This window comes from Sturnus vulgaris, chromosome 1, assembly GCF_052056855.1.
Source record: "Sturnus vulgaris isolate bStuVul1 chromosome 1, bStuVul1.hap1, whole genome shotgun sequence".
NCBI classification, from domain to species: domain Eukaryota; kingdom Metazoa; phylum Chordata; class Aves; order Passeriformes; family Sturnidae; genus Sturnus; species Sturnus vulgaris.
This window is the reverse complement of record NC_142243.1, coordinates 35,113,404-35,126,243: the sequence shown is the minus strand read 5'-3', so window position 1 is coordinate 35,126,243 and position 12,840 is coordinate 35,113,404. Positions and strand designations below refer to the sequence as shown.

At 40.2% G+C, this 12,840-nt stretch overlaps 1 protein-coding gene and 1 long non-coding RNA gene across 2 annotated transcripts in view; one reads left to right on the top strand and one right to left on the bottom strand.

The window, feature by feature from the left end:
* GALNT15 (polypeptide N-acetylgalactosaminyltransferase 15) overlaps nucleotides 1-299 on the bottom strand; it is a 29,998-nt gene extending 29,699 nt beyond the window's left edge. Inside the window, exon 1 of the mRNA XM_014893849.2 lies at nucleotides 113-299. Coding sequence (XP_014749335.2) covers nucleotides 113-138 — 26 coding nt within the window. The 5' untranslated portion in view covers nucleotides 139-299. The remainder of the gene's footprint in view (nucleotides 1-112) is intronic.
* LOC148225143 (uncharacterized) overlaps nucleotides 285-12,840 on the top strand; it is a 113,444-nt gene continuing 100,888 nt past the window's right edge. Inside the window, exons 1-2 of the long non-coding RNA XR_015803236.1 lie at nucleotides 285-6,977; nucleotides 8,031-8,161. This is a non-coding gene — a long non-coding RNA (uncharacterized LOC148225143). The remainder of the gene's footprint in view (nucleotides 6,978-8,030; nucleotides 8,162-12,840) is intronic.

Below are 12,840 nucleotides of genomic sequence, written 5' to 3'. Positions count from 1 at the left end.
TAAGGTTAGATTTATTCATATGATAATGCGTTAGCTGGAGTATATTTCATATCCAATAAATATTTACAGCTGTTGGGACTTTAAGACTGACATAAGGGTGCCAAATTATCACCTGGCAGGCTGAAGTTGTCTCCTCATCCATAAATTTGGTCTTGCAGGGTAAGCAGCACTTCAAGTTTTCGTTAGTCCAGGAATAACATGTTTAAAAGCCTGGGCTGGAGCAACAGCCACTGACACTGAGAGAAAACAAGAACTTCTGTGATTAAAAGGGCAGCTGAGTCTCTGAGGTCTGTTTGCTAATACTGCTGGCATGGTGCTACTGGGCATGGACTGTGGCATCTTTTGCTGTGAGATGAGAGCTTGTCCAATGGGAGAAGGGGTGAGACAATCCACGTGCTTCAGCATCACATGCCTCTTGGTCTGGCAGGGATCAGGGGTGCATGCAACTCAGGTGTTGCCAACCCTTTTGATGCTGGGGGCATGGGATGTGGTGTTTTTCATCTCTTGCAATATTTGATAAGCAGAAAACTCATGCTCCAGGAGGCTTGTGATTACTGGAGAACTTCCACATTCACAGATTTAAAAAAAGCCCTACATTTCTAGACATTATAGCTAAAATAATAGCTTGAAGACAGGCATGTAGTATACTCTAAAGGAAACCAAGATCTATTATTTTTTACCTTTTTCGCTATTACTTCCCTCTAAGATGTTCTGTAAGTTCAGACTATGGTTCCTGGTAGACAGCTTCCAGAAAACTAAAAATGCTAGGACACTACTTTCAAATTAAAATGCGTCACAACCTTCAAAAGCGAGGATGATATAGAGCACCATAAGACTGCTGGAGGCACATAGTGTCTCACTTCTGTGTGCACTCCCCTAAACAGCTTATACAGAATGCCTTGAGGGAGTGTGACTGGTCTGCTGTGTCTTGGCACCTTCCCTACATCAGCTGTTCTTTAAAATATACAGAACTGCTTTAATCATATCTTGGGCAGAAGGAAGATTAAGCCAGTATTTTGGTAGTTCACCATTGTATGTAGCTCCCCTTTTTAGCTTAAATTCACACGAAAGTAACATCCCAACTCACCTTCAGGCCTGAGAATATTACTTTTTATCCTGCTTTTCATAGGGAAAATGAAGTATTGATGGTTTCAATTCAATAGGAAAGCAGCACACATTTGCATTGAAAAAATCTGAGCTCAAAGCACTCATTTAAATAACAATGTTTCAGCCATAGAAAGAAAAAATGAAATTAAAATGAAGAGACCTGTCCAAGATGCTCTCCAAAAAGCTGGCACAGCAACTTGCAAAAGGTTCAGTTCCACAAAGTCCCATTATCAGGCATATGGAATAAAATAAAATTAAATTAAAAGGAGAAACTTAAGAGTGGATGGAATAAATGAGAGAAAGCATTACTTTATCTTTTCATTTTTTAACTTTTCAGGCCTACCTGAGTATTTAGATTTAATTTAATTAATATTTTTCCCTGGCTAAAATATTTTAACAGGATACTGTGACAAGTCTGATCAAGATAATTCTAGCCTTCAGTAGAAATGACTGTATAAATTCTGTCCTGGTATGTTCTGTATTGCTGACCAAATCCACCTGGGTCACTCATGCAGCTGAATTTCAACTACAGATGAAAAGACATCCAATTAACAAATTTACAGTAGTCTCAGACACTTTATGACAGAGCTAATAGGTAACATTATCACTGAAACATATGCATATGGAATCCAGCCTTTTAATATATCCTGACCATTTTAACAAAGAGAAACGAACAATTACAGAAGATGTTTGTTCAGTCTAGTCAATTAAATGTGCAAGTATAAAACACTGGGTGGCAGACTTCCAGCAGCCTCTGTTCCTTCTTCTGCACAACAAGCCTTCCTGAACCATTTCCCATCACCAGTCTGTTTTTCAATCTTGTCTCTTAAAACAGTGGTTTTCCCCTGCTGTCATACAAAAGAGATACTGCCTTTCCAGTGGATGAGCCTCCCTTTAGTATCTGACAGGACATGTCTTGTTTCCTTCAATGCATTTGAAGAACAACATCACTGTTACGATCTCCCCACATGGAAGTCAAGAATACAACATCCATTGTACTTTTCTTTCTACTTCTGGTTACTCAAAGACATGCTACGAACTAGGCCCTTCACTGGGACACAGAATGGGTTGTTCCTCCTGCCTAGCTGTTGAAGATTACCTTTCCTAGGGCGCTTTCCTGTGCATCCTTTGATGGAAGAGGAAGGAGCACTGCATGGCCCAGGCTCTACTCTCAGACCTGGAGTCATTGCCTTCATCCTGAGGTCCAGTCTTTTAAGTGCTTCTTCATGCAGGTAGCCCACAAAGAGCTGCCCACAAAAGGCATTGTTGTCCTTAGACTGCTGTTCTACAGCAAACCCTAGAGCTCCTCAGTCCGTGGGAAAGGAACATGCTACAGGTTGTGCCAAATACACCAACAATTACTCACAAAAAGGGCCAGTTTGCAGTGTCAGTATTGGCCAGTGCCAATATTATGTTGACTTTCTTGCTGGTCAACCCATGCCAGAGCTGAAAGGCCTGTGCTCCTACCAGTCCTGCTCAGGTAGACCTAGTGATATAATACCCAGTGGTATAAATACCTTCAGCAAATGCAAAATCAGTTATTGACTTCCTTAAGAAAATATTCACCATCGTTCACTATTGCAAATTTTGCTCATTAATTGCCAAGAGCTGGAACATGGAATCAAATCTAGGTCTCAGTAATTCAAAAGGTATTAGAAAACACAGTTGCCTTTTGCAGAGTAACAAACCTTTCAGTCACTGTTCTGTAGCTGTTTGTACTTACCCTTTCCTCCCCACCTCATTTTGGCTTGCATTTTTGTCCAAACCATTCTGCATCACATACTTGTTCAATATTACGTGACATGTTATGTTATCCGTACGTGAAGAAACACCACATGCTTTCAGTGTGCAGAGCCCATGTTTAACTGCCAGGAAAATAACAAAGCAAGAACAAACCCAAGGCTGGATGGAGGAAAGAGTGTGTGGACAGGTCGTTACTGACTCCTTAATAAACATCTTGGATTGATTTACACTCCTATGCCAAAAGCAGATGTGCCACTTCCATTTAAAGACTCAACACATAGCAGCACTCATGGTTTCATAGCTGTTTGTATTGCATGCCGCAGCTCTTTGTGCTTGTAACAATGGCTTTATTTGCACAGATGTGGACAAAGTCAGTGCATAAAATGAGACTGTTTACCCGGTGCACAGCATTTGTGGTCTTTTTGTAACCAAGTAACTTTCTCCATTCTTCCAAGAATATAATAAGAAATACGTATTTTTAGATCAGAAGAAGATATAATTTATTTGCAGGTATTGCAGACAGTTTGTGTGCATGGCATTGTAGCAAATATTGCTCATTCAATGCTATTTTCTAATAGCAAGTTAATAACAAATTAGAACAAGATTCTGTGGAGCTTGCTTTTGAAGGCTATAAAAGCTTGATAAAATCTGTTGATCACTGGCAGGGATTTTGGCACTTGCATTGTGATTTATGTTTGCCAACCTGTCGGTGAAGGAAATGCATCTGAAATTCCATTTTTACAGGATTTCTACTCATAAATCATGTCCCATGTAAAATGGAGCATGAAAGCCATGGACCTTTGCACTGCTTTTCAAAAGCAATTCTGTGGGCATGAAGGTCAGGCACACTGGATGGAAAGTAAGGGGAATATATATCACAGGAGGGACAGCTTCTGGATTTACTGCACCACAGCCTCTGGCTAACTCAGAAATGGTAGTTCTCAGGATGTTAAGGACAGTATTGTGTACTCCATGCCTAAAACATAGCCCCTAACACAGCCCTAGACAGCTACCAACTATCTGTGAGGAATGAGAACTGCTGATCATCATTAACCCCCCTAGAAAAGATACAGCTGAAATGCTGTGGGCAATACACAAGCCATCACTGCCTCCTGCCTCTTAGTCAACCATTATTGATTTCCTCAGGCTGGAGAGAGTATACTCTTCTGGATACCTTTAATCCCCGGTACCCCACCCTAAGGTATGTTCAAAACTGAATCCAGTTTCTGAACTGGTTGTGACTATTTTATCAACATCCTTCACTAAAATATCATCCTGCATTGACCATAAAATCTAATCCACCATTAGGGATAGTGGGACTAAATAGTTGGCTCTAAGGTGCAGGTGGAAATGGAAATAAGGTGGTTTACTCTTTTGGAGTGCCTGACCTGGCTTCCTTGGCTTTAAAAAATGAAACAAATGACGTAAGGGAAATTTATCTTTCATGTAGTATTAACACCAGTGGTGTTACGTCAAAGATAAATTCAGTCCTATGGATGGAAGGTCATGAAAAGGAATTTTCCATGGTGAGAACCCTGGGGATCTCTGCCTGTAGAGTTTTATTTATGGTTGGAAATTCACTTTCATGGAACAGGCCATGAAACCATTTGCAAACAGAATTCTCAAAAAACATGGGTGATACTAAAGGTACCCACAGCAAAGCTTTTATTCCCCACCAAGGATTCTTTAGCTGGTGGGCAGCTTTAACTTCACATCTACTCCATTTCTTTCTGCATATGCAGGTGTTACATAAACAGCATGTGTCTTTCAGAGACTCAAAATACAGACAGCATTTAAAAATCACAGTATTCATATGGAAAGCCTGTCCCTATAGTAAGTATTTTTAGTTAAAATGGTGTTTAGTGAAGCGAAAAAGCTTTAAATCCTGGCATCTCTTCACACACTTAAATGCTTAGTGATATGCAGTTGCATACAGATTGCTCCTGTTTCAAGGCAATGGCCATCCACATCACCTAACCTGGAAATTACCTTTTTTTATTCCTCCTAAATAGTTACACATTTGTGTGTAGCTGGCATAATAAAGAGTTGCTCTTCAGTTACCTACTGAGTATTACAGGTTGGATTCATCAGGGAAGTTGCCACAGAGTTCATAAGGAGAAGACAACATTTAATGAGAGTGTGAAGAGTGAATGATTTCGCTCTTGCTGGGGATGGGGTTTCAGAGCTGAGTAAAGCACGAGTTAAGTCACTGCAGGTGTGCAGCTTAATGACCTGCAGTTGAGTAGCAAGTGTGCATGAACTGAGAGCACAGGGGGTATGTTTGGGAATGTTATTACGGTGGAGGAGCTGAAGTGAATGGATGGATGTGTGAGGTAAGGCTACAGTGGATATTATTTTTTGTGCTTTCATTTTTAATATGAGGAAAGCAGACAGCAAATGAAAGTAAGCTATGTTAATATCACAGGTGTGTGAGTGGGACCTATGACTTCTCTCTATATTTCACAAACAAGACTTATATTCTTTAACTGTTTGGGAGAGGAAAGTGGAAAATACTAATTTTTGCAAGCCTGTTTTCTTTATTAGTTCTTTTTGTTTCTAAAATACCAATTTGAAAAACATATTACATTCACAAGAGTTAACACTGAAGTTAAGATGCAGTTCAACTGTGTGTTTATAAAAGTTTGATTTCAAGAATAAAGGCCTAGACTCCTTATACCTGCACTCCCTGCCCTGTTGAAGTGCAGCTCATTATGGGGTGGATATTCTGTGAAATATGGAACCATGTATACTGATGTAGATCTTGAAAATGTATGTTCAAGAATCCAAAAAAAACCCTGTGCTTTTCTTTAAATTTGTTTAGGATCGTCAATATTCACATAGAGCAGACAAAACTTAAATATAAAGCAGTATCAAAAATGAAACTGGGCTTCATGCTTAAGGTATTCCAAATAAACTAGTTTTACCCCAGATAGGGACATGCGCACTGGCACTGGTATCTGTGGGAGCTGTGTGTGGGCTATGCATTGCAAAGCAGGATTGAATTTAGGGCAAGAGACAGAAAGGAAATACCTGCGTATCTATGTGTATAGAACTTCAGTCTGTGTATACATTGTGTGTGTACATATAGCAATATAAATATATAAAACAAAATCAACCCCGTTTACTCTCATACACTTCCTTTTGTTTTATCCTACCATTCTGCCCTATGTACTCTGGTTGTGACAGGGTTACTAAAGGTGGGAGTAAACCACTGCTGAAGATACTTCCTTTCTTGCCTTCTTTTTTTTTTCCTGCAATAGACAAAACCTCCTATTTTCATTCCTTTAGCAGTGTAGAACTGAATTCTGTACAACTGAATTAAGTATATGACTTTAATATGTCAGTATACTTTTAAAACTTGCTACCTATATATGTTTCTGGTTAACAGTGGCAGTCTGGGAAGCTGATCAGTAATGCCTGGAACTTAGAGAACCTTGTTACAATTTTGTGACCATCACTGTGGATCTGGGTTTGTTTTGGATCAGCTGTTTTCTCGGCCTTAAAATAGGATACTCAACTACCTCAATTAAGGAAATCTGCTATGGGACATGAGACCCCTTTGTTTACTGTCTCATGAAAATATCTTCACATTGGCAAGTCATTAAAAAGAATAGCAAGGTGGAAGGAAGAGGCAAGACAGCTGAGATATCTGGTAATTTACTGCATTCTCTGTGCAAGTCTGTGTTTCCAAAGGAACCACTCTGGTAGAAAGGAGTGTCCTTTCCAAACATAGCCTTGGCAAGAGGTGAGGCACAGAGCTACAAGGGCTACTCACTACGAGAAAAGTCTCCTCTTGCCTTTAGTTTGCAAGAGTTTTCTGTGTGATTTTCTGAGCTTTCTTCTTGACAGAAACTTAGGCAAGAACAGGGATTTTGGAAGCCAAGTTATAAGAACTAGCATTGTCATAGCAACAGGTTAAATCTCTAAAACTTCAGACTTCTTAGCAGCCTAGAAAAGGGGCAGAAGTGATGGAAGATAGAGGCTGTGGTCACTTCTGGCTGCCAAATAAGAGGCAGTAGGAGCAGCCACGAACAGTTTTATTGCTCTGATCACAAGCAAGACAGGTTGTTAATCGTCATCAGTATTTTAAAAGATATATCTGAAAAAGTATCATCCAGGTTGCAAAGGTAGGAATTTGTGACTGTCAAGCACCAGGAAAACTGCTGTCATTCACCAGACTCTGGACATGCTTTAAGCTGCACCAGAACACAAACTGAGAGATGTAACTGATTATTCCAGTTTATTTTTTCTGCATTTGTGACTGAAGTAGAAGTTTATTTTTCTTCTCTTACTTAATTACTGCATATGATACTAGATAACTGTGTTTTTTCCCTGATTCCTTTTTTCTTCATGTTAAGTCTTGACCTGTGGTTTCATTTTGTTTTGGCTTTTAAAAAGTTATTATTACTGGGTTTTGGTTTTTTTTTCTGTTTAGGGAAAAGGCTCTCTGGGCATACTTGGTGGGATACTTGGTTTGTGAAGGTGGTTAGCAGATGCAGTCTGAGAAGCCATCTGGGAGGTTAAGGCTCACAGAAAGTGAAACAAATAATAGAGCTGTTAAATGAGGGAAAAAAAGAGGCTTACAGTTAGTAATTTGAACAAAGTCTTTGTCCAAGAGTATTGAGTGCTTCTCAGAAATCACACTCCTGGCATCTGTGCAGCAAGAGACTGAAAATGTGAAGCAGACAATTTTGGTAGGAAGAGTCCCACTTTTAAAGGTGCATACCTGGGGATAGCATCCTTTTATGAAGACCCTTGTGACTGTAGATTTATGTTATGGTAAGCAAACTAGGAACTTGGGTTGTTCTTTTGCTAGCATTTTTGTCATCAACCTCAAAAGAATAAGCCTATGTGAGTTTTGGGTCACTGTTTTGGGAAACAGTGATTCAGAGATTCTGTACCAAAGTGAAAAGAGAAGGAAGAAATTTTTCAGTAGAATGGTCCTGCAGATTTCTCAGGACTTTTCCTATGTAAGGAAAGGCAACATGCAGGGAAAGATATCGTTACTAGAATCGTCATTTACTTGAGGTCAAAGATGGTGATAATTTGGCACTGCCATATCTGAACCCAAACCCACCAGTTCATGGCCTAGACAAGAGTCAAGACCAGCATCTGGCTATGAACCTGCTCTGTGGGATCATTTTGATTTATTAAGATTCTCTATCACTTCTATCTTACAGTAAACCTGTATCCCCACCCAGCTTTCTGGGTTAAAGAAAGGCTGATCTGTAGTCCTGAAGCAAAGAAGAAGCTGTACACCAAAAGCTGGAACAGTGGCTTATATTTTAAGAGGAATTCTCCAAACCAGAAGGTAAAGTGAGTGTGCGTTCAGGGGGTGCTGTTCTGGAAACCATCACTCAGCAGGTATATGAGCAAAAATAACAAGTCTTTATAGTGGTTTTAATAAAGTGCAATTTATAGCACCTTTCATCTTCAAAGAATGAAACAAATTTATTGTTAGTATAAACCCATGGGGACCAATGAAGATGAAGAAGGGAGTGCAGTTACGCCTTTACTAATCAGGGTCATGGTTCCACAGCAATACTATTTTGTACCATGTCAGTAACTATTACAAAATCTGGGAGGCTGCAGTATGAATTTAGCTGCAAAAGGCAGATTGAATCTTGTGACTGCAGACTTAATGGCCATCATTAAGTATAATGTATATGCATAGCTGCAGCACACTTCTCCAAGATTCTGGAAAGATCAGCTGAGTAACTGACTACAGGAGCATAAAATTTATACCTCGTCTCACTAATGACTACTTTTATTCCTACTGCTTGCAGTATGAAATTCTGTAGATCATATTACACATAAAACTGCACCTCATTTGCTTTCTCACCCTCTTGCAGAGCATCACTTTTGTGCATTCCTTGACAGTATGGAAGCTGTCAAAGTTCAAATTAAGGAAGTGAAACTCTGGACATCATACAGGAATACAAAAAGAAGCAATGCATTTATGTCTGTTAGTAAAGCAAATGCCTTTGGAAATGAGAGTACAAGCAATGTGACGTTTCAGCAGGACATAGAGAACATTTCTTCCATGTTGCCTTAGTCATTTTATGGTGTGGAAAGGGCACAAAGCCAATATGTGAGGCTAGGTCTCTCTTTTCCCCTTGGCTCTGCATACTGAGAGTGCAAGCTAATGCATTTTGCTTGGCTCCTGCAAAGAAGTTCAAGGATCCCCCCTTTATCTGAGCAAGCTTTGGCAAAATCTATCTGCATTTTTTTTTTTTTATAGTGGGAACTTTACACAGAATTCAGATTACTAATGGCTGGCAAACTAATATGCTGGAATGTCTCAAATATTACTAATCTATGTTTCACCTATGATGTTTTATTAAGGGGGGAAGGGGAAAAAACCCTCAGAACACTTGCAATGCAAAAAATAAACTTTATATTAGGTAGGGGCTTACAATACACAACCCCAAGACCTAACAAGGTAGGTATGAAACTGTCTCACTGCTACCAGTATTTTAATGGTTTGTGGATGGGATTTTTTTAAGTGAGGACTCATTTAATCTGACTTGTATGAATTCTTGTGGAAGAGCTATTGTCCATGTAAAAGTAGCTGATTAGTGTGGGACTTCTTGCAAATACTTCACAAAGTTTTATCTTAATTATAGAATCATGCAGGAAGGGCAGATTCCAGCCTTATCTTTCAGATTATCTTCTTAGAGTTAAATTTTAAAAATGAATGGGTGGGTATTGTCTAATGTGGAAAAAATTATATACCTACATATAAGTAACACTTTCTGAGTATTTCTTAAATACTTATAATGCTTTGAGAATTTATCCTGTTTTGGTAATGTAATGCACCAAGATTTTTGTTGTATGGTAATTTGTCTCTGCACTCATTTAGGCTCTTTGTTCTCTGTGAAATGATCGTCTGTTCTTGGTGCATAAACATTGCAAGGGGTGGTAACCAGGAAACACATATTGGTATTAATGGTAACCACAGAGTAAGCGACCAGGAATTCCTTTGGAAGCTGCACAGACTGCTCTGTTACTTATTACTCAGTAAACAACACTAGAGCATATGCCTTGTGGTATGCTCTATACATGGAGGAAGGTAGAGAAAATTAGCAGACTCCTTGGAAGTTGCTTCAGAAAGATCTAGTGAATGGTGACAGTGCCCTGGAAACCACACAAAAGTGGGATATGAGGAGATGTGGACTCTTCTCTAGTCCTCTCATTTAGCCTTTGCTGGTGGATCACTTGTGCATTTCCTACATTTCTGTCTGTTTAGATTTCTACCTTCTCCAGACAGGATCTGTGTTATGTCAGATGTTCACACAGCACCCCTGCAATGCCAGTTTTACCCTAACAGTAGTTGTGTAAAGGCTGGAGTTACTGTGGACAGCAGATTGAGGAGATGCTTATGTTCGGAGGTAGGTGCTTCCAGCTTGGATCAGGATATCATAGCTTGAGTCCCCAGTTAGAGTAGTGTAGCATCAAACATAGTAATAGCCAGAATGAGGCCCTTTTGCAAAGTTTTACAAGAAAGCGACCTAAGAGCCGGATGTAGATGGAACTGACTGATATGAACTTCCTGCATGTAGCTGGGAATGACAAATTCCTCAAAAAGGAAAATTTACTTGTGGAATGGGTTTGCAGCCAGGTGTTTTCTACAAAGATGCTCAAAATGGCTATGGTCTCTCAACATAGTAGGGATTTGCTTACTTATCCTCCACTGGTTCTTCCAAATGTGGGGTCACTAACCAGGACTTTCAGAATGCTGTGGAAAGAGCTTGTGATGTGCTGTTACAGTTCAGTGTGGCTGTTAACATCTACAAAATCTTGCTTGTTCTCCTGTAATATGTAATTATTTCCTTGCTGTTCACTGTAATTTTTAAAGCTTTTACATGAATAAAAGTGATGTTCACAAAGAGTTTAAATCCTTCAAACTTGCTGATAAACTTGTTCACCTCTTGAAAAAGGACAGTCTATACTGTTGTTTCAAACGTTTCCTTCTAACAGTACAGTACAAGATAATATGTGGTGAAATCCCATAATTTATAGAGAGATTGTAATAAAAATTCCTAGGTCTATATTGTCACAAGCATTATTCCTGCAAATGATCAGAGAACCGTGCAGTTTGTTCCTCTCCCTTGCAAATGGTAATCACTACCACAGGACTCTATCAACTCCTCTGTTTCCTGACATACTTATATAAAAGTGTGTTAAAATGGACTGTCCCATGCAATCTTCTGTTTCCACTGAACATAAAGCAAATCCACAGATTCCCCGGCTACCTCAGCTGCTCCACTCCTGTGGCATGGTGTAGAGTGGTGAGGAACCTGTGGTATTGTGAGGATCTTGGCATTGCCTCCCAATACTCAGTGTTTTGTGAGGAAAAAATGCCTGCCATGGCTAAGAGGGCAACCTTCAAACCAGAAGGGCATTGATGAGTGTTAATAAATAATGCTGCATACTTTGTATTTCTTGATGCAGGGGCTGTCTGTAAGTCAGAGAGGCAGTTGTTCACAGACTGAGGAATTGCAGCCCAGGCTTGCAGAGGTTTGCACCCGTCATACATCTGTCTCTGTGATTTGTGCTCTTTGTTGAACCTGTGGTAGTGGAAATGTGAGATGCATGTGCTATTGCTCAATCTCTGCTTTGTGCCAAGGAAGGACTGAGGCAGAAAAATGAGTTATAAACAAAGGAAAAAGTAGCAGTAAACTTATTTGGACCTGTTGCCTCAGTTGATGTGAGGGGTGTGTTTAGTGACAGGGTGCCAGGCCACATGTCTAAGGCCTACAGCTGTAGTAAACAGAAAATATTGTTTGTTTTTATGGTGGTAATCCTTACAGCGGAGATTTGTGATTATGTTTGGAATTGGGCAATGTGTAAAGTGAGGGCCAAACTGGTTGGATCCTATTGAGGACTGTCACGCCCAATGCTCAATCACACATTATTCTTACTATCCACAGCTGCTCTATCCATGCAGGTGCCGGGTAGCAGTGTGGCAACCTAAGCAGCAGCTGGTGTGAAACATCAGCAACTATGTGCCAGTGGTGCTGGCTTATCGGTTAGACAGCTGAAGACATGATTCCTGCCTGTCCCATGATGGGGCATGGCTGCTTGTAGTTGAAATCTGAAAGCTAAAGAGTCAAGTGTTGCCTGCACAGCTGGACATCCCCAGTCTTGGGCAGAGCCCGGTTTCCCTCTTCTTCCTGGCTTGCTAAGTATGGAAAGGGGATGTTGAAACTGCTGGGATGGCCTCTCCTAGTTCTGTCCAAGGTGTGGCTTGGTGTGCTAGGCAGCGTTTGGTTGTTATTTTCTTCCTCTGACCCAGCAGTGGCCAGGCTTGTTTTGTTCAAAGCAAGTGCATGCATGAGTGCTTGTAGCAGTGTGGAAGGAGGGTGGTCTGCAGAGGGCAGCTTCTCCAAATCCTGGATGGAGCTGTGTTACTGGGAAATGAGGATGAATGCTAATGCACAGGACAGAGGTGGTGAGATGGCAGTTTGGAGGGTGCTTCCTTTCTGGTGCCAAAGGCTTTCTGCGGGGGGTACAGCACACACATTTTGGGCACTTGATGTATGTCCACATGTCACCAGACAGCTGTTCAGTACAGCAGTGCTGATGGAGAGTCCTGGGCCAAGAGCTTCTTTTAATGTAAATTTAACAACCTTTCACATATTTCTGCCCAAACAGATCATGTTGCAACAATATCTAAGTTGTGTATGAGTAAGAGTTATTTTCTTCCAAGTTGTTACTGTGCTAATTTCATGTGGTCCGTTTAGTCAAATGTGTTTTGAAGTTTTTCTGCTTGACAAAGACTTGTCAAAATGGCAGCTACTTTGTTATCTCTCTGGAGAAAACAGCAAAAAATCAGATAAACAAAATTAACTGTACCCAATCTACAAAACTAATGAGAAGTTCCGATTTATTCAGGCAAGTACTCCTTGAAATAATGCTTACTGCAAGCAGTGCAACTGTGTAAAGTCACTAATTTTAAAAAGAGAAAAGGGCAGTGAGGAAAATAGT